The 19,084-nt window shown below is 41.8% G+C and overlaps 1 protein-coding gene across 1 annotated transcript in view; it reads left to right on the top strand.

Annotated features, from left to right (window-relative positions):
• Positions 1-19,084, top strand: part of skap1 (src kinase associated phosphoprotein 1) — a 50,314-nt gene that overhangs the window by 22,969 nt on the left and 8,261 nt on the right. The window contains exons 5-11 of the mRNA XM_034193536.1: positions 8,651-8,731; positions 8,981-9,064; positions 9,147-9,271; positions 9,636-9,699; positions 10,663-10,869; positions 15,118-15,168; positions 15,323-15,432. Coding sequence (XP_034049427.1) covers positions 8,651-8,731; positions 8,981-9,064; positions 9,147-9,271; positions 9,636-9,699; positions 10,663-10,869; positions 15,118-15,168; positions 15,323-15,432 — 722 coding nt within the window. The remainder of the gene's footprint in view (positions 1-8,650; positions 8,732-8,980; positions 9,065-9,146; positions 9,272-9,635; positions 9,700-10,662; positions 10,870-15,117; positions 15,169-15,322; positions 15,433-19,084) is intronic.

Genomic DNA, 19,084 nt, shown 5'->3' with positions numbered 1-19,084 from the left:
CACATTTACTGACTGTATAAACGTTAGTCACAAAATCTAACGTACCTCAGGAAGTGTGCTGACGAGCGTGAGACCTCACCCCCTCCTCTTTCACAGACCGTGCATCAAACCCTGGACGTTCTCTGCATCCACTGATGATGAGATGGCTCCCGAGACAACGATCTCACCCATCTGGTCACAAGGTCGAGTCTCTGGCAAAAACACACTGTATACTCCAGTCTTAAATGCCACCATGTTCCAATCCATATAGATGCACCACAGCTGTGAGTCCTGACGAGCCGCAGGTGATCAGGGTGAGGTCCTGATAACCTCAGCAACACAGCCACTCAGTCCCAAATGCAAGCCACCTGCAAGGAAAAACAAAAGACAGAAACAAAAAGGCAGCCAGGCCCCCCAGCCATACAACATAAGACGCACTTATTTTCCCTTTCGTATGGCTAGCATACTGGCATAGTATGTTACTATGCTTTTTACCCTTTTAAATTCATTTTATTAGGAAACGGAGCAGGCCAAGCCCTCAACTTTATCTAAATTCTGGGTCTTTTAGTGAAGCTTAGGTCTGGTGGCCGGTGATCACCTTCATATTTCTTCTGTTTTTCTTGTTTCTTAGTGCTGCCAAATTATACTGTATTTGTTGTCTTTCTGATGCCTGATTCTGTTTTTTTCTCTCTCTCTCTCTCTCTCTCTCTGTTTGAGGTGCGGCTCCATCCAGAGATGGGTGTGGTGTCTGTTTCTGTAACCCTCCTGTCCTGTGCACTGTGCAACATTTCCTGTATATTTGTTTTGTGAATTGTTTTGTAAATTGTTTCGGTAGCATGGCCCAAGCAGAGGGTCACCCCTTTGAGTAAAGTAAGTCCCTTCGGCTGCTCCCTTGTTTGCACTCGGGGTCGCCACAGCAAATCCAAGGTGGATCTGCATGTTGATTTGGCACAGGTTTTACGCCGGATGCCCTTCCTGACGCAACTCCACATTACATGGAGAAATGTGGCAGGGGTGGGATTTGAACCCAGAACCTTCCGAACTGAAACCAAGCGCATTAACCACTTGGCCCTTTGAGTCTTGAGACTTAAAACTTTACTGTGAGGTGCGGCTCCATCCAGAAGTGGGAGTGGGTGTCTTCTTCTGCAGGCCTCCCATCCTAGACACCAGCATGGACTCCCAAAATTTCCTGTATATTTGTATTGTCAAGTGTATTGGTAGCATGGCCCAAGCAGAGGTTCACCGCATTGAGTCTGGTCTGCTTGAGGTTTCTTCCTCAAATCATCAGAGGGAGTTTTTCCTTCCTTGTCGCCTGTGTGCTTGCTCTGGGGGTTGGTAAGGTTAGACCTTACTTGTGTGAAGCACCTTGAGGCAACTTTGTTGTGATTTGGAGCTATATAATTGAAAATAAATTTAAATTAAATTGAAATTGAAATTATTTAGCAAGCAAAATGCTAGGAGGCAAACTGGCTTGTCTTTTATTTTTCTCTCCAGGTCTCAGATATTCTCTAAATGAGATCAGCATGACATATTAGAACCGAACTATTAGTTTTTCCTTTTTTCAGATTTTTATGAATGAGAAAGAAGTCCCTCCTTGTTCATTGTTGGTGGATCGTCTTTGTTTAAACCATCGGACCAGGTATGGTGTGACGTGATTGGTTTTTCCCAGCAGTTAAATGTCATTCCAAAGGGGTCGGACTCCAGGCTTTTTCCTGGTCATCAGCAGACCGAATGGAGTGTCACGCTGACTGGACCAAATGATCTTTAAATTGTTTCTATAGTTCAGAGTGAAAAGACGGCTCCTTCTCTCTCTCTCTCTCTCTCTTTCCCCCCCTCCCTCCCTCTCTGCTTGACCCTGATGACTAATGAATTCAGAGGAAACTACTTTTTTTATGATGACTGGAGATGATTGGCTATCAGGTCAGCTTCAGAATATCCTCTCTAATACCTAAACCCTGAAAAAGGAATGAATAAGCTGATTTCATATTCAAACTGGAGGAAAAAACCCGCTCATTTCCAGCAAAGACTGTATGATAGCATGAGATATGGTTGGATACATTACCCATGCAAAGTCAGTGCATGTAACTACATCACTGGAAACAACCCTTTCCCACTGTGATATCAAGTTTAAAATTTAATTTTTGCAGTTTGAGCCTTCTTTAAATCCCCCTAGGACACCTGTTCCTTTAAAAGTACAGTTTGAGCAGATGCAGTACTCAGTAGCACTATAAGTGTATTGATTCCAGTTTTCTAAAGCTTATCAGGGATGTATTTGATCAGTGCAGGACAACCTATAGCGTGTGTGTATGTAATATATATATATACGAGGTCTATTAGAAAAGTATCCGACCTTATTATCTTTTTCAAAAACCATATGGATTTGAATCACGTGTGATTACATCAGACATGCTTGAACCCTCGTGGGCATGCGAGAGTTTTTTCACGCCTGTCGGTTGCATCATTCGCCTGTGGGCAGTCTTTGAGTGAGGAGTGGTCCACCCTCAGGTTGATTTTTTTCATTGTTTAGGAATGGCTCAGAGACTGCTGGTTTGTTTGATCAAAATTTTTTCAAAACTGTAAGGCACAACTGAGTTGACACCATTCGATAAATTCAGCTGGTTTTCCGTAAAAATTTTAACAGCTGATGAGAGATTTTGGTCTGGTAGTGTTGTTGTAAGGACGGCCCACGGTGCCTGACGGCGATCTGTGCTTCGAGGCGGCAGCGTCTCGCCGTTTCAAGTTGAAAACTTCCACATTTCAGGCTCTGTTGACCCAGTAAGTCGTCAGAGAACAGAGAACTTTAAGAAGAAGTCGGCATGAGGAGTTTATTCGGACATTCCATTGTTAACGGACATTTTGTAATGAAAGAACGTGCAGGCAGAGTCGCATGTCGGGCCGGACCCGACCGCGGGGGTTCGCGACAGGAAAAACACCACCATTGGAAACCTTAACGGGCAAGTTGGAACATGCCCAAGCTGTTAAACAATTTCTCAGTTACTCACTTGTTGAAAGCCATCAAAAGCCACCTGAATTTTACAAATGGTTTTCAACACGGAGGTGTTTTTCCTGTCGCGGTGCACACGTGCGCGCAAATTCGCCGAGTTGTTTCCGTGACGACTCGGCGAATTTGCGCACACGTCTTTCATTACAAAATGTCCTTAAACAGTGGAATGTCCGCATAAAGTCCTCATGCCGGCCTCTTCTGAATCTTCTCTGTTCTCTCACGACGTCCTGGGTGAATTAAGCCTTAAATTAGGATGTTTTCAGGTCGAAACAGGCCGATGACGGCGCCTGGAAGTGCTGCGCGACGTCCTGCTCCGTGGGAAGTCCTTACACCGACAGAAACACCCCATAATCTCTCATCAGCTGTTAAACTTTTCATCAAAAACCAGCTTAATTTCGCGAATAGTTTCCACTCGGATATTCCTCACAGGTCCAGAAAAATTTTTGATAAAGCAACGCGCGCCGTCTCGAGCAGCGTGTGAAACAAAGGAATTCAGCCGAGATGGCTGAACCACATCTCACTCAAGGCCTGCCCACAGGGAAATGACGTCACCGACACGCGTGAAAAAACTCACGCATGCGCACGAGGGTTCAAGCATGATTGGTGTAATCGCACGTCATTCAAATCCATATAGTTAAAAAAAAATAAGTGTCGGTTTCTTATCTACAACCCCTGGCAAAAATTATGGAATCACCGGCCTCAGAGGATGTTCATTCAGTTGTTTAATTTTGTAGAAAAAAAGCAGATCACAGACATGACACAAAACTAAAGTCATTTCAAATGGCAACTTTCTGGCTTTAAGAAACACTATAAGAAATCAAGAAAAAAAGATTGTGGCAGTCAGTAACGGTTACTTTTTTAGACCAAGCAGAGGGAAAAAAATATGGAATCACTCAATTCTGAGGAAAAAAGTATGGAATCACCCTGTAAATTTTCATCCCCAAAATTAACACCTGCATCATATCAGATCTGCTCGTTAGTCTGCTTCTAAAAAGGAGTGAACACACCTTGGAGAGCTGTTGCACCAAGTGGACTGACATGAATCATGGCTCCAACACGAGAGATGTCAATTGAAACAAAGGAGAGGATTATCAAACTCTTAAAAGAGAGTAAATCATCACGCAATGTTGCAAAAGATGTTGGTTGTTCACAGTCAGCTGTGTCTAAACTCTGGACCAAATACAAACAACATGGTAAGGTTGTTAAAGGCAAACATACTGGTAGACCAAGGAAGACATCAAAGCGTCAAGACAGAAAACTTAAAGCAATATGTCTCAAAAATCGAAAAATGTACAACAAAACAAATGAGGAACGAATGGGAGGAGACTGGAGTCAACGTCTGTGACCGAACTGTAAGAAACCGCCTAAAGGAAATGGGATTTACATACAGAAAAGCTAAACGAAAGGCATCATTAACACCTAAACAGAAAAAAACAAGGTTACAATGGGCTAAGGAAAAGCAATCGTGGACTGTGGATGACTGGATGAAAGTCATATTCAGCGATGAATCTCGAATCTGCATTGGGCAAGGTGATGATGCTGGAACTTTTGTTTGGTGCCTTTCCAATGAGATTTATAAAGATGACTGCCTGAAGAGAACATGTAAATTTCCACAGTCATTGATGATATGGGGCTGCGTGTCAGGTAAAGGCACTGGGGAGATGGCTGTCATTACATCATCAATAAATGCACAAGTTTATGTTGATATTTTGGACAATTGAAAGGATGTTTGGGGATGATGAAATCATTTTTCAAGATGATAATGCATCTTGCCATAGAGCAAAAACTGCAAAAACATTCCTTGCAAAAAGACACATAGGGTCAATGTCATGGCATAGGGTCAATGTCAATGAGCAGATCTGATTTGATGCAGGTGTTAATTTGGGGGATGAAAATTTACAGGGTGATTCCATAATTTTTTCCTCAGAATTGAGTGATTCCATATTTTTTCCTCTGCTTGGTCTAAAAAAGTAACCGTTACTGACTGCCACAATCTTTTTTTCTTGATTTCTTATAGTGTTTCTTAAAGCCAGAAAGTTGCCATTTGAAATGACTTTAGTTTTGTGTCATGTCTGTGTTCTGCTTTTTTTCTACAAAATTAAACAACTGAATGAATATCCTCCGAGGCCGGTGATTCCATAATTTTTGCCAGGGGTTGTAATACACCTCGTGTATATATATATATATATACGAGGGCTGTCAATAAAGTAACGGTCCTTTTTATTTTTTTCAAAAACTATATGGATTTCATTCATATGTTTTTACGTCAGACATGCTTGAACCCTCGTGCACATGCGTGAGTTTTTCCACGCCTCTCGGTGACGTCATTCGCCTGTGAGCACTCCTTGTGGGAGGAGTCGTCCAGCCCCTCGTCGGAATTCCTTTGTCTGAGAAGTTGCTGAGAGACTGGTGCGTTGTTTGATCAAAATTTTTTCTAAACCTGTGAGACACATCGAAGTGGACACGGTTCGAAAAATTAAGCTGGTTTTCAGTGAAAATTTTAACGGCTGATGAGAGATTTTGAGGCGATTCTGTCGCTTTAAGGACTTCCCACGGTGCGAGACGTCGCTCAGCGCTCTCAGCCACCGTCGTCAGCCTGTTCAAGCTGAAAACCTCCACATTTCAGGCTCTATTGATCCAGGACGTCGTGAGAGAACAGAGAAGTTTCAGAAGAAGTCGGTTTCAGCATTTTATCCGGATATTCCACTGTTAAAGGAGATTTTTTTAATGAAAGACGTGCGGACGGGTCCGCGCGTCGGGACGCAGCCGCCGCGACGCTCCGCCACAGGAAAAACACCTCTGTTGAAAGCCTTAAGGACAAGTTGGAACATGTCCTGCCTGTTAAACAATTTCTCATATACTCACTCCACTGAAAGCCATCAAAAGCCGCCTGGATTTTAAAAATGGTTATCAACACGGAGGTGTTTTTCCTGCGTCCCAACGCGCGGATCCGTCCGCACGTCTTTCATTAAAAAAATCTCCTTTAACAGTGGAATATCCGGATAAAATGCTGAAACCGACTTCTTCTGAAACTTCTCTGTTCTCTCACGACGTCCTGGATCAATAGAGCCTGAAATGTGGAGGTTTTCAGCTTAAACAGGCTGACGACGGCGTCTGAGAGCGCTGAGCGACGTCTCGCACCGTGGGAAGTCCTTAAAGCGACAGAATCACCTCAAAATCTCTCATCAGCCGTTAAAATTTTCACTGAAAACCAGCTTAATTTTTCGAACCATGTCCACTTCGATGTGTCTCACAGGTTTAGAAAAAATTTTGATCAAACAACGCGCCAGTCTCTCAGCAACTTCTCAGACAAAGGAATTCCGACGAGGGGCTGGACAACTCCTCCCACAAGGAGTGCTCACAGGCGAATGACGTCACCGACAGGCGTGGAAAAACTCACGCATGCGCACGAGGGTTCAAGCATGTCTGACGTAAAAACATATGAATGAAATCCATATAGTTTTTGAAAAAAATAAAAAGGACCCTTACTTTATTGACAGCCCTCGTGTGTATATATATATATATATATATATATATACGAGGGCTGTCAATAAAGTTACGGTCCTTTTTATTTTTTTCAAAAACTATATGGATTTCATTCATATGTTTTTACGTCAGACATGCTTGAACCCTCGTGCGCGTGCGTGAGTTTTTCCACGCCTGTCGGTGACGTCATTCGCCTGTGAGCACTCCTTGTGGGAGGAGTTGTCCAGCCCCTCGTCGGAATTCCTTTGTCTGAGAAGTTGCTGAGAGACTGGCGCGTTGTTTGATCAAAATTTTTTCTAAACCTGTGAGACACATCGAAGTGGACACGGTTCGAAAAATTAAGCTGGTTTTCAGTGAAAATTTTAACGGCTGATGAGAGATTTTGAGGTGATTCTGTCGCTTTAAGGACTTTTCACGGTGCGAGACGTCGTGCAGCGCTCTCAGGCAGCGTCATCAGCCTGTTCAAGCTGAAAACATCCACATTTCAGGCTCTATTGATCCAGGACGTTGTGAGAGAACAGAGAAGTTTCAGAAGAAGTCGGTTTCAGCATTTTATCCGGATATTCCACTGTTAAAGGAGATTTTTTTAATGAAAGACGTGCGGACGAGTCCGCGCGTCGGGACGCAGCCGCCGCGACGCTCCTCCACAGGAAAAACACCTCTGTTGAAAGCCTTAAGGACAAGTTGGAACATGTCCTGCCTGTTAAACAATTTCTCATATACTCACTCCACTGAAAGCCATCAAAAGCCGCCTGGATTTTACAAATGGTTATCAACACGGAGGTGTTTTTCCTGTGCCGCCGCACCGCGTCGGCTGCGTCCCGACGCGCGGACCCGTCCGCACTTCTTTCATTAAAAAAATCTCCTTTAACAGTGGAATATCCGGATAAAATGCTGAAACCGACTTCTGCTGAAACTTCTCTGTTCTCTCACGACGTCCTGGATCAATAGAGCCTGAAATGTGGAGGTTTTCAGCTTGAACAGGCTGATGACGCCGCCTGAGAGCGCTGAGCGACGTCTCGCACCGTGAAAAGTCCTTAAAGCGACAGAATCACCTCAAAATCTCTCATCAGCTGTTAAAATTTTCACTGAAAACCAGCTTAATTTTTCGAACCGTGTCCACTTCGGTGTGTCTCACAGGTTTAGAAAAAATTCTGATCAAACAACGCGCCAGTCTCTCAGCAACTTCTCAGACAAAGGAATTCCGACGAGGGGCTGGACGACTCCTCCCACAAGGAGTGCTCACAGGCGAATGACGTCACCGACAGGCGTGGAAAAACTCACGCATGCGCACGAGGGTTCAAGCATGTCTGACGTAAAAACATATGAATGAAATCCATATAGTTTTTGAAAAAAATAAAAAGGACCGTAACTTTATTGACAGCCCTCGTATATATATATATATATATATATATATATATAAAATATGCACTTTTGTAATAGACAAAACTTTCAGGGACCCATCTTGGTGATCTGTACAGCACAGTTTAAAGCAGAGCTGCTCAAATCTGTTACTGCAGGGCACCTGCCCTGCCTGTTTTCAGGTCTACCAGCTCTACTCACACCTGATTGTTCAGCCCAGTCTCACGCTTTTATTCGTGCCCGTCACGAAATGAGTCACATTTTCTTGACACTTTTTATTTCATTTTCCTATTATTTTACTATTTCTAATCCTCTCCTTTCTCCTAACTCTAAACATAACCATAAGGTAGGACTGTCCGTTCCCCTTCCCCTAACCATAACCCCCCGTGTCACCCCTTATTTCATGCCCCGTCATGAAAAGGACCCCATTTTCATGACAGTATCACAAACCATAGATTAATTTACTTTTCATAATCCCACCATGAACAGCCATGAGATTGGGTTGGATTGTTTCTCTCTGGTGTTTCCCAGCTTCTCATTTGCTGAGCACACCTGTCGAAGATTAAATAAAACATGCAGGGCAGGTGCCCTACAGGAGCAGATTTGGACAGCTCTGGTTAAATAATCTTGCCACTTACACAACGTGAGCACTGGGTTGAAAATGACAACTGCATCACATGGACACTAGTGGTGGCATTTGCGATATAATCTGTGAAGCTTCGCCCCTGGTAAAATATAGGTCCTTATGCTTATCGATGAAGAACTGTAGCAGGAACACAAAGGAAAGGCTGATAACTGTGTCCTCCGTTGTCTTCACAGTCTTTGGAGACATCCCACACGTTGCAGTCCAGGACCTCAACAACATCTTGAAGCAAGGTTACTTGGAAAAGAAACGCAGAGGTAGTATGAGCAAGTAATACTGTTTGATTTATTTAGTTGGCTTGCTAGACACTCACACTTTATTGCATGATGATTTTAAGACTTCAGGAAGACAGACTACAGTGTAATAATAGTTAAATATGTTGTCCAGTATGACCAACTGTAACAATCTGGGCATTAGCATTAGCAAATAAAGTAAAATAAAATGTTATATACATAGTTATTTAGTGTTTCGTCTATTAATAACTCATACTGTGCTTCTTTTTGTAGACCACAGCTTCTTTGGCTCAGAGTGGCAAAAGAGATGGTGCGTTCTCAACAACACGATATTCTACTACTTTGGGAGTGAAAAAGGTTTGTTTGAGGTGCCACCATGTTCAAGCACAGTCACAATTACAGATGAATTTGATCAGATTGGACTTACTTGTCCTGACAGATAAACAGCAGAAAGGTTCATTTTATATCAATGGCTACAGTGCAGAGTCTGTGATCAACCTGCGAAAAGACTCCAGAAAAAATGCCTGTTTTGAACTGAGAGCGCCTGGACGGCGGACCTACCAGGTTTGTTTAAACATGACACACCTGCACAGACAGTCAAGTGAAAAAATGTAATTTAAATTATTTATGAAAGCAGCAGTGAGGAAGAATTTGGCAAATTAAATTATTTACATATAGTCAAGAAAAAATTTTAAGTTTACAGGAAAACATTATCTTATTGTCTTATTATTGGATTTGTAATAAATCTGATAAATTCTTGCTTAGAACTTTTTCAGTAGAAAATATTCCTGTTAATAGTCCTCATGTTTGGATAGCCTAGAAGAGGTTGACCCTATGCTTCAAAGGCTCAAAAGTCAATGTTTTTTGTTTTTTGTTAAATTAATCTATTGTTAGATTTAAAGCAACTTTTGGCAATCTTACCCATCAGTTCACCGCCAACAGTTCCAGAGAGGCCAGGGAATGGGTGGACCAGATCAATTTTGTACTTAGAGGTAAGTCACCTGTTGTCAATTTCTTGCTTTTTAACAGGTTTGCAAGGTAACTGTAAAATAGAGTTAACTCGGACACGACGTTTTTCACAGTTATTGTACAGAATTTCTTTTTCTTCTTCATTTTGGACCAGAAAGGTCAGAAATGAAAGCGATCTCTTCATCATCTCTGACTATGATGGAAACCACCACATCCATCACTAAGTGCACAGCCAAAGAGGAGAGTTCTGTAGCTCCTCATTTGACATGTCAACTACCATGTCACGTGCACCACTGTATAGCTCTATAGTTCTAGCGCCACCCCCCACCCCCAAAGCACTCCACCTACTGAATTCCAACTTACGGGAAATTGATTGGGAGATGTTCTGGTTATCCTGCAGTGACATTGATTTCTGCTTGGCTGCTTGCGCTCGGCAGAGGACTTGATACCTTGTGTTGCAGTGGCCAGTCGACTGCAATGAGACGGCTCCTCCATCTGAGTGAGCAGCCGTGCATTGTCTACTCTAAAATGGGCTCGGGACCGGGCCCCTGATTTGCGGGAAGTAACACACACTCAGCAGTTTGTCTTACTTCCTTCCAGCACTGTTTGACTACATGTATGATTTGAAACATGTAGATGGGAAATTACTTATTATGTGTTACTTCTAAATTCACCTGAGAGCAAGACTGACATTTCTGTTTAATATATTCTTAAGTGTTAAAATCTTTTATAGAAATTCCAGCTAAAACCCGATGGAGGTACGGTAGGAAACACGGGAGAGGAAGTGGCCGAAATGCATAGTTAAAATGTTGGATCTAAACTCCCAACTGCTCATGTATGGCATGTGCTCGCACCTTTTGTACAACCAGGAACCTTCGTACATTTGTCTTACTTTCCCTGTCATGCTTGGGTGTGTCTTTTGTGCCTTGCTGCATTCCATCTTGACGCTAACACCACCGATCATGATGCCACTCCTTCCCTCATAGATCTAAGCTCCAACTTTATCCCATTTGATGATGATGACGAGGAAGATAAGGAGGAGGAAGAGGACACCTATGATGACATTGAGGGGGCGGCCGGCCCTCTCCAATCACGACCTGGTGTTGCCCAGGCATCTCTGAGGGGTACAGAGGGAGGGCAGGACACGGCGGAGGCAAACGAGGAGGACGATGATATCTACGAAGTGCTGCCAGGTATGAGAATGTTGTTACATGAATAGCAAAGCACACGCAAAATAATCAGTCACACAAATCGAGTCTTTTCTCTGTCTTGCCTTATTCGAGCCTGAAGGGATTTTTGCAGCGCTCTCTGTTGGTGATAGTCTCTGCTGGATGTGAAATTTGTGTTTCCAGCTGCATCGCTCTCAGCGCACATCTCCCACTGATCGCTCATTTGAAATCAAGCATCACTAATAATCACGTCATCACTGAGGAGCCTGTTGCAGAGGCACACGGGGCACGAATGGAAATATATATAATCCATGCACTGACCACAGATCAGCTTCCACTCATCTCCCTCCTCATCTTACTGATGTTTTAGGACAGAGAGGAGCAGTTATATTGTTGAAATCAACGAGAGCCAAGTAGTCTGAATGCTCTGTCATAGAAAGTCCAATTAGCTCTTGTTGCTGGGCAACAAATAGCCCACTTTTCATTCCTCAAAACAGAGTTTAGGCTAAAACCACCTTAGCAGCAGTAATTTAAAAAGCTGCATCTCTCCAGGGCTTAAAATATTTGAAATAGGTATTAGAATGTGAGTGGAAATGTTTTTGGACCTTAGAATAATATGGGCGAGCACATCGTCCACCCGAAACCCTGCTGTGGGAGAGGTAGTCGCATGCGTCAGGGCGGCTACAAGATCCAGAGAAGGACAAAAGGGGAGATCTGATCTTTTTCAGGGCCATCGTCCATCACTCCTCCTATTAAATAAGATACATCAGGATTCAGTTTCACTCAGTACATTACCTTTTCCAAAATCAGCGGTGAGAGGGGAATCAGTCTTCAGACTGTCACGCGGGCATTCAAAGCCATCTGGGAAGAGGTACAGACACTGACCACAGATGGCATATCGAATGACGGGCTCTTTCGTTCACTTTCTCACCCCTTCACCTATCAATCACCCTGCACCTCTCGGTGGTTACATAGCATAAACGAGTCGATTTTCCGAGCTGTTTCATGAAGCAGGATCACAAAAAAAAAACGTGGGGGGTTGGCTGTTTCTGTTTATACTTAAAGAAGTCTAACCTTTTTACTGATTTTAATTTGTTCACTATTGACATTAGAGTTTAAGAATATTTTCTTTAAATTGTGATGAATGTTTAAGAAGGTTCTGAAAGTGTTGAAGAATGGGGGGAATTTTTTACCCCCTTTCAAGGCGTTGAACAGTTTTTTGTTGGAGCAAAAATCTAAACAGCTTTCTGATGCAGGGAGGAACGGTGGCGTCGGCTCCGGTGCTGATGACCGATTTTATTGTCTGTAAAATTGAATCAATTTGATATAGAATCTGTTGGCCCATGGTGGTGGCTCGCCAACTGAAGCATGCTCTTCTCTGCAACATTTGAGCACTGATGAAACAAATTGACAGGCGAATGTGAAACAACAATGCGTGGTATTTTCATATCTTTAGATAAGCTGTAATTGTACGTAACGAATGGATTTGAAGTCGTTTCTTGCATACTTTTTGAAGGAATGTTAATGTATAATTCTGTCAGAAATATGTAGTAATCTGAGACAAAAGCACAGTCCACCCATGTCGTTTCTGCATCAAAGTGCAAACTGTACACACAGTCACAAATATGTGTATGTGCGTGTGCGCGTCTGTGGTGTTCTTCCTGGAAGCAGAGGCACAGGTTGTGCTGGAAGGTGGATAGTGTTGCTGAGCTGTGGCGATGCTGTCAGTCCGGTAGCGTTCAGGATGGATGTGGGAGATGGAGGACGGGCATATCACTGTGTCACCCCTCAGACCACCCGTTTGCCACTCCCCAAAGTCAATGACACGCACGCCTCCGCGGGTCTTAAAGAACTATCATGGCCTGACACGCTAAGGAAGTAGATATATTTGTTAAAAGCAGTCTGCTGTTGCAGTGTGTCTGAGAAAAGTGTGCTCATTATTATGTAAAAGGATGCCATCAACAGTCTTTTTTTTTTTTATTTAGTCTTTATTTATTACCTCCACCAAGGAGGTTATGTTTTTGGTCACGTCCGTTTGTTTGTTTGTTGGTTGGTTGGTTTGTTAGCAGAATTATTCAAAAAATCCTCAACAGATTTCAATTACATTTTTACCAGGGGTGTATCTTGGCCTAACTTAGAAGTCATTAAATTTTGGTAATGATCCGGAAAACAATCCGGATCCAGTAATTTTTTTAAGGATTCTTTATCATTGCAGGATAGGGCCAATTTCAACATTTTTGCATCTAACTTCATGAAGACGGGTCACAAAGGCTGAACAAAAATTAAGTTACGACACAACAATAATTTAGCATTTGTTTCTCCTCATTGAATAAACTTGTTATTAGAAAAAAAAAAAACTTGTGTAGTTCATGCAGTTTCTTTTTATAAATACATTTGCTGAAGATCTAAGGGTTTAACCCTCTGGAGCCGACGCCGTCGTATATGACGACTGAGACCAAGCTTTACTAAATTATAAATAACTTTTTAATGATATCAAGATTCAAGATTCAATACTTTATTGCCATGCAACCAATGCAAGTTGCTAGGGATTTGTTTCAGTGTGCTCGTAAACAAGAGACATAAGAAGCATAAACATACACACAATACTCCACATAAAATCACACACATTATATCTGAAGAAAAAAAAATAGACCCCCTTAACCTGAGTCAGGTTAAAGTGTCAAGTGCAAACATAGACTCAACAATGGCTTGTTAAAGTGCTAAGTGCAGTAGTACAGTACGCAGCAGATACAAAATGGACATATTGCACTAGAATGCTAAAACGATAAAAATATAAAAGATAAAAAGAATAAAAAAAATACATATGCAGCAATGTATATGAGCTCAGTTATAGTCATAAAAACCTACTTTCATAAGGTGCTGGTGCAGGGTAGGAGAACTATTTAGGTGCTTAATGGCTCTGCAGTAGGTGCTGTTGAGAAAGCGTGATGTTTTAGTGGTTATGACTCTCAACCTTTTACCTGATGGGAGGATGTTGAAAAGGGAGTTAGCTGGGTGTGACTGATCTAGTAGGATCTTCAGCCCTTTCCGACAGATACATGATTCTTAAATAGTAGAGATGGGTGGGAGTTCACAGCCAATGATCTTTGAGGCTGTCTGGACTATCCTATCCATCTGCATCCTTTGTTGAGCAGTGGAGTTGCCATACCAGACAGTGATGGAAAATGTCAGGACACTTTCAATAGCTGCTTGGTAAAACAGCAGCATTCCCTTACTGGCTACCCCAAACCTTCTCAGCTGATGTAGGAAGAAGAGTCTTTGGTGTGCTTTTTTGGTGATGCAAGTAAGGTTCTCATCCCATTTCAGGGAGGAATCTATCGTAGTGCCCAGGAATTTAAAACTGTTCACACATTCCACCTCCAATCCGTTAATGTGGCAATGGCAGGGATGCCTTCTTTTGTCTGCGAAAGACAACCACTAACTCCTTGGTTTTGGCTCCATTTAACTCTAGATTGTGAATGTGACACCGCTGTGTGAGTGAGTGGACCTCATTTGAGATAGAAATGTACTTTTTTTTTGCTGATAAGTTAACTCCGCAGACTTTCAAGCCACTGTCCACCATCTTTGTACTCCTCATAGAAGCTGTGTGATGACGTGAGCAATGTGAGTGTCTAATCAGAATTGGTTCACTGTCACATGGTTTTCCAAAATCCAATCGTAGGGCAGATTCACCTCACGTGACACACCAAAGATTGTTTTTAGGAGTGATGTGTTACTAGTTTATTATAGTTTGCTGTGTGTTTTGAATAAATGTGTGTGGGAAATTATTTCCGCTTTACTTTTTCCTTTCTAATTTCTGATTGTAAACCTTTATTACACTTATAAAACACAACTATAGCATATATATTTTGAAAGTACAGGTTGTCCTGAAAAAAAGAGACATAAAAGTTGATTGTGGGATGCAGGGAGAGCTGTTAACAGCAATAATAAAACATTTATGCCAGGCGAGTGAACTGTCCAAAAAATGCCCTCGGATCCCAGAGGGTTAACCACTGAATCTGAAGCATGACGGTAGATGTGTGAAATGATGTGGAATAAAGGTATTCCGTGTGACGTCAGTGACCCTATGGCCTTGGCGGAGGTTTGCGCTCTCCGAGTGCTTCTAGTTACTTGTTTTTTTTCCCCATCCTGCATACTTTTTAACACTTTGTTGCTTTTCCTATGAAATAGAAAAATCAGTATGTTGTGTCCTGTGATAAATTTGTCCCAAATGTCAATTCAATCAGTATTTGTTTGTTTTTTTTAATTTAGAAGAGGACTTTCCAGATTCAGCAGAGGACAGCAGTGAAAGAAACAAACCAGGTCAGAATCTCATTATAGCTCTCAAGCTTTCCTCTCAGTAGCTAATAATGACTATTTTTCACCTCAGTAGTGCGCGGCAGCAGAGTTTGCTGTGAGACTTGATAAAAGAACATTGTCTCATTTTGTTTCATTTGTGCTCTGTGTTTCCTGTCAGAGTGGTCATCAGATTATGCTAACTATTACCAGGGTTTATGGGATTGCGATGCTGACGAGCCAGATGAGTTGGCCTTCCAGAGGGGAGACCTCATCTACATCGTTAGTAAGGTCAGCGTTTGCACACCAGCAACAATGACAAGGGTTGTTTAATTTATTTTCTTTATAGAATTCAGTAAAAAAAAAAAAAAACCCTCCAAAAACAAAAATGTTTCCAGATTAGTTCATATAAATTACTGTTTTCCCATATATCTCTAATGGGAGCCATTTCTGATTGCTCTGTTGACTCATAGACATTACAGAAGCAGTAACAGTACTTTAAAATGAGTAAAATGTGATGTAGATGTGTAATTATTTAAGGGTTAAACAAAATCATCTCCACTAATCACTTTGCACTAATTTACTTACTGAACATGCTGATATCTCCAACATCTAAATTTCCCTTTTCACTAGCGCGCGCGCATCTCGAGGCAGCAGCAAAGCCCCGACAGTGGCATTGTCTATTTCTGGGCCACTGGGGTGAAGTGCCATTCAGGCGCTGCGTAATGGTGCTGTTGTTCATTACGGAGCCACTATCACAGGGGTTAATTGAGGAAGCAACCATGCGAAGCTCTTGCTTTCTCTTTGACATAAACTGCAGGTGAAGCCATCCTGCATCTCAGCTCTTTTCTCTCACTCTATTTCCTCATGTTTTATGGCCGCCTTGTAGTTACATGCAGAGTATCTACCCGAGTAAAGCCATCCCACTGGAAATCAATGGTTTGTAATTTGGGCCCGTTTACTCTGCTGCATGCAGAGGCTTGTTCTGATGCTGTTGCTATTAGTTGGTTTGAAATTGCATTGTCCTGTACTGTGTTTAGGATAGATTATCTGAAGGGCAGAATGAAGGAGATATTACAGAACATTTACCCTTTATTGTAATAATCTTGCAAACTTTCAGCAGTGGTGGCTCCAGAAGATTGTTTTTTTTTTTTGTAGTTGTTGGTGGGGCTAGTTGGGTGCATGTTTATTTAGTTCCAGGGTGACAAAATTTGTAGTAAATATACAAAAATGCATTTTAAAGTAAATTTCAAGTACCTACTACTATATTGTTAATTCACACGTACAATACACAGTACATAGAAGTAATGATAGAAAAAAACATTACAATTGCCCCTCTGACAGGACACATATTTGAATTTGGAAAATTTTAGAAAACATTTGTCAGTTATAATAATAATAATAATAATAATAATAATGACACAGCTAACAACAAACAACACAGTCAGGATAGAGGCTGCTCTTCTTTAGGGTAGCTTTTCTCCCGGACTGTTGCCCTCTTGTTTCTCATTTTCACCACCTTCTCGTTCCTGCATAGAGTTTCCTTGGCAAGGAAATATTTTTAATCGTGCTAGGAAGCTGAATAATGAAGAAAATTTTTTTATGTTATTTGGAGCCGCAACAATTGACTGATTATTAATCGGCTACTAAATTAACAAATATTTTGATAATGGATTCATTGTTTTGGATTATTAAAAAAATCTAAGTTTTCTGAATTGAGCTTCACAAATGTGAATATTTTGTGATTTATTCTACTACCTTTCTCTTTGGCATTTGAAGGCATTATCTTGGGCACTGGAAAACAATCACCATTTTCACCATTTTACAACAGTTTTTGGACCTAACACGTAATCTTTAATTTAAAAAGGAACAGTCGATGAGTTAATGATGAATATATATATATATTTTTTTTTTTTACTTGCAGCAGTAATGTTATGTGAGTGGCATGAACTCACTCAGTTGATCCCTGTGCAATGTATAAATAATACCTCAAGGGTACTTTGAAAACTGGGATATTGTTGGATCAGTTAGAGAAAGTAGGAAAATTGGCGTTGAAAACAAAAATTTCAGTGATAAATCAATTTTCTGGTAAAGACACCACAGTCTTGGTTGGAGGGGGCACAACCCCCACCTTAGAGCCGCCTGCGATTTTGAGTCGTTAACAAATCACCTCAAATAGTTAATAAGGATATTAGAGCTACTTAGTTTTAGTTGCCGTATTTTGTATTTTCATAAGTTTTAGTAGAATAAACTTTGTACTAAAGGCTGCCTTTTTGTGTTGCAAATGTGAACGGAGTTGGTGTTGCATGAATATGAGCCTTTTGTTTTGAACAGCAGAAACAGGTGAAATATGTTGCTCTCAGAAGATGGACTTTTAATTGAGGCGCTCTTGGCAGTGCCAGATTAATGAGATGCCAGCGTCCTCCGCGTGCATGTGCGTTGGTGGATAGGGGGAAAATGTCAAAACAGCCACCTCCATTTTTCACGCAGGAATGACAAAAGCATCGTACTTTAGAAACAAAGGGGATCTGGCTCTGCGCTGCAGATCCGCCTCAAACAGCCTCTGGTCTGCCCAGCATATTATCTTCCACCATTACTGCATCGCTGGAACCCTTGCAGGCATGTGAAGTCCAGTTTTGAAGCAAGACATAACTGTAGTATCTCACCATCTTAATGACATAGATTACTCTTGTTTTGTCGAGCTGTATGCTTCAGTCATAACATCGTGACAGACTGCCAGAGAGTACTCTAACTATCCTCTAATGGATTTAAAGTCAGGGTCTGGTTATAAATTATGAAGGTGATCTGCGTGCAGCTTCTGAATGTTTGGTTTTGTGTGACAACATGACTCCACCCGTGTCCCATTTTACGTTCTAATAGCATTGCATTTCCCTCATGAATAGCATTATTTGGATTATAGCCTTTAATCGGCTATTTATTTTAATGAGCCCTTGGGGATGGCTTCCCCGCGTCTTCTGTGTGTACACTCTGGGCCTGCTGATGCTCAGTTTTACAGGGGGATTCCGGAGAACCCTGACCTCGATGAGTGAAATACGGGCCCTTGGCTAGAACTCAAGTCTGTCGCTTAACTGGGGACCCAGACACATGAAATGGCCGTAATAAAACCAGGGCCCATAAATTCTCTTTGAGGGTGGGAGGCCTGGTTGTCTGTGCTGTTATGTCAACACTGACCATAATTACAAGGTAATAAGGACACGCTCTAAGTGCTAAATCAATGGTGCTAACAAACTGTTATTTTTAAAGCTGGGTTGTGATTGACTGCTGAAGTGCAGACTGGGATAGCCACAGGCGTGGTGTCATGTGGCTGTGAACTGAGGAGAACATGCCGATTGTACAAAAGGCCCTCATTCATCATTATTGATCTTTCACTTACTGTAAAGTGGGCGCATTTTTACTGTATTTGTATTCCCCCCGCCCCTTGTGTGTTTGCTCATGTACATTTGTGCGCGTGCATATTTTGTGTATCACTGACAAAGTAAATAAATTAGGAACCTCACAACTCATATGAATCCTATTAGTTCAAGAGAATTAATCTCGCAGCGCGCCTTTGCGGCTGGTTGCAGCGATGCCTGACTTGCTTTCCGTGGAGCTCGATGGCAATGCTCAGTGCGCTGATACATGATGTAGAAACACACTGTGAGATTCATCTTGCGATTTTTGTTGTGGCATTTCATTTCTGAGAGTGTGCATTTTTCTAATGCACATTATGGCTCTGCACTGACATTTTAGTGCGTGATGACAAACACCAGCTAGGGTTTTTTTTTCTTTGCAATAGCACATGTTGATATATATTTTTAAACTTGGTTTAATTTGTTCAAATGTGGCTTCATCAAAACTTAAGCTGCAATAAAACCTGCAAGCGATATTTTTTTTCGTACAATTTACTATACACAGTTGCCGTACACGATTCATTTGTCAAAAG

This window comes from Thalassophryne amazonica, chromosome 18, assembly GCF_902500255.1.
Source record: "Thalassophryne amazonica chromosome 18, fThaAma1.1, whole genome shotgun sequence".
Taxonomy (NCBI): Eukaryota; Metazoa; Chordata; class Actinopteri; order Batrachoidiformes; family Batrachoididae; genus Thalassophryne; species Thalassophryne amazonica.
Note: the sequence above shows the minus strand (reverse complement) of the source record. Positions and strands in the feature narration are given on the sequence as shown.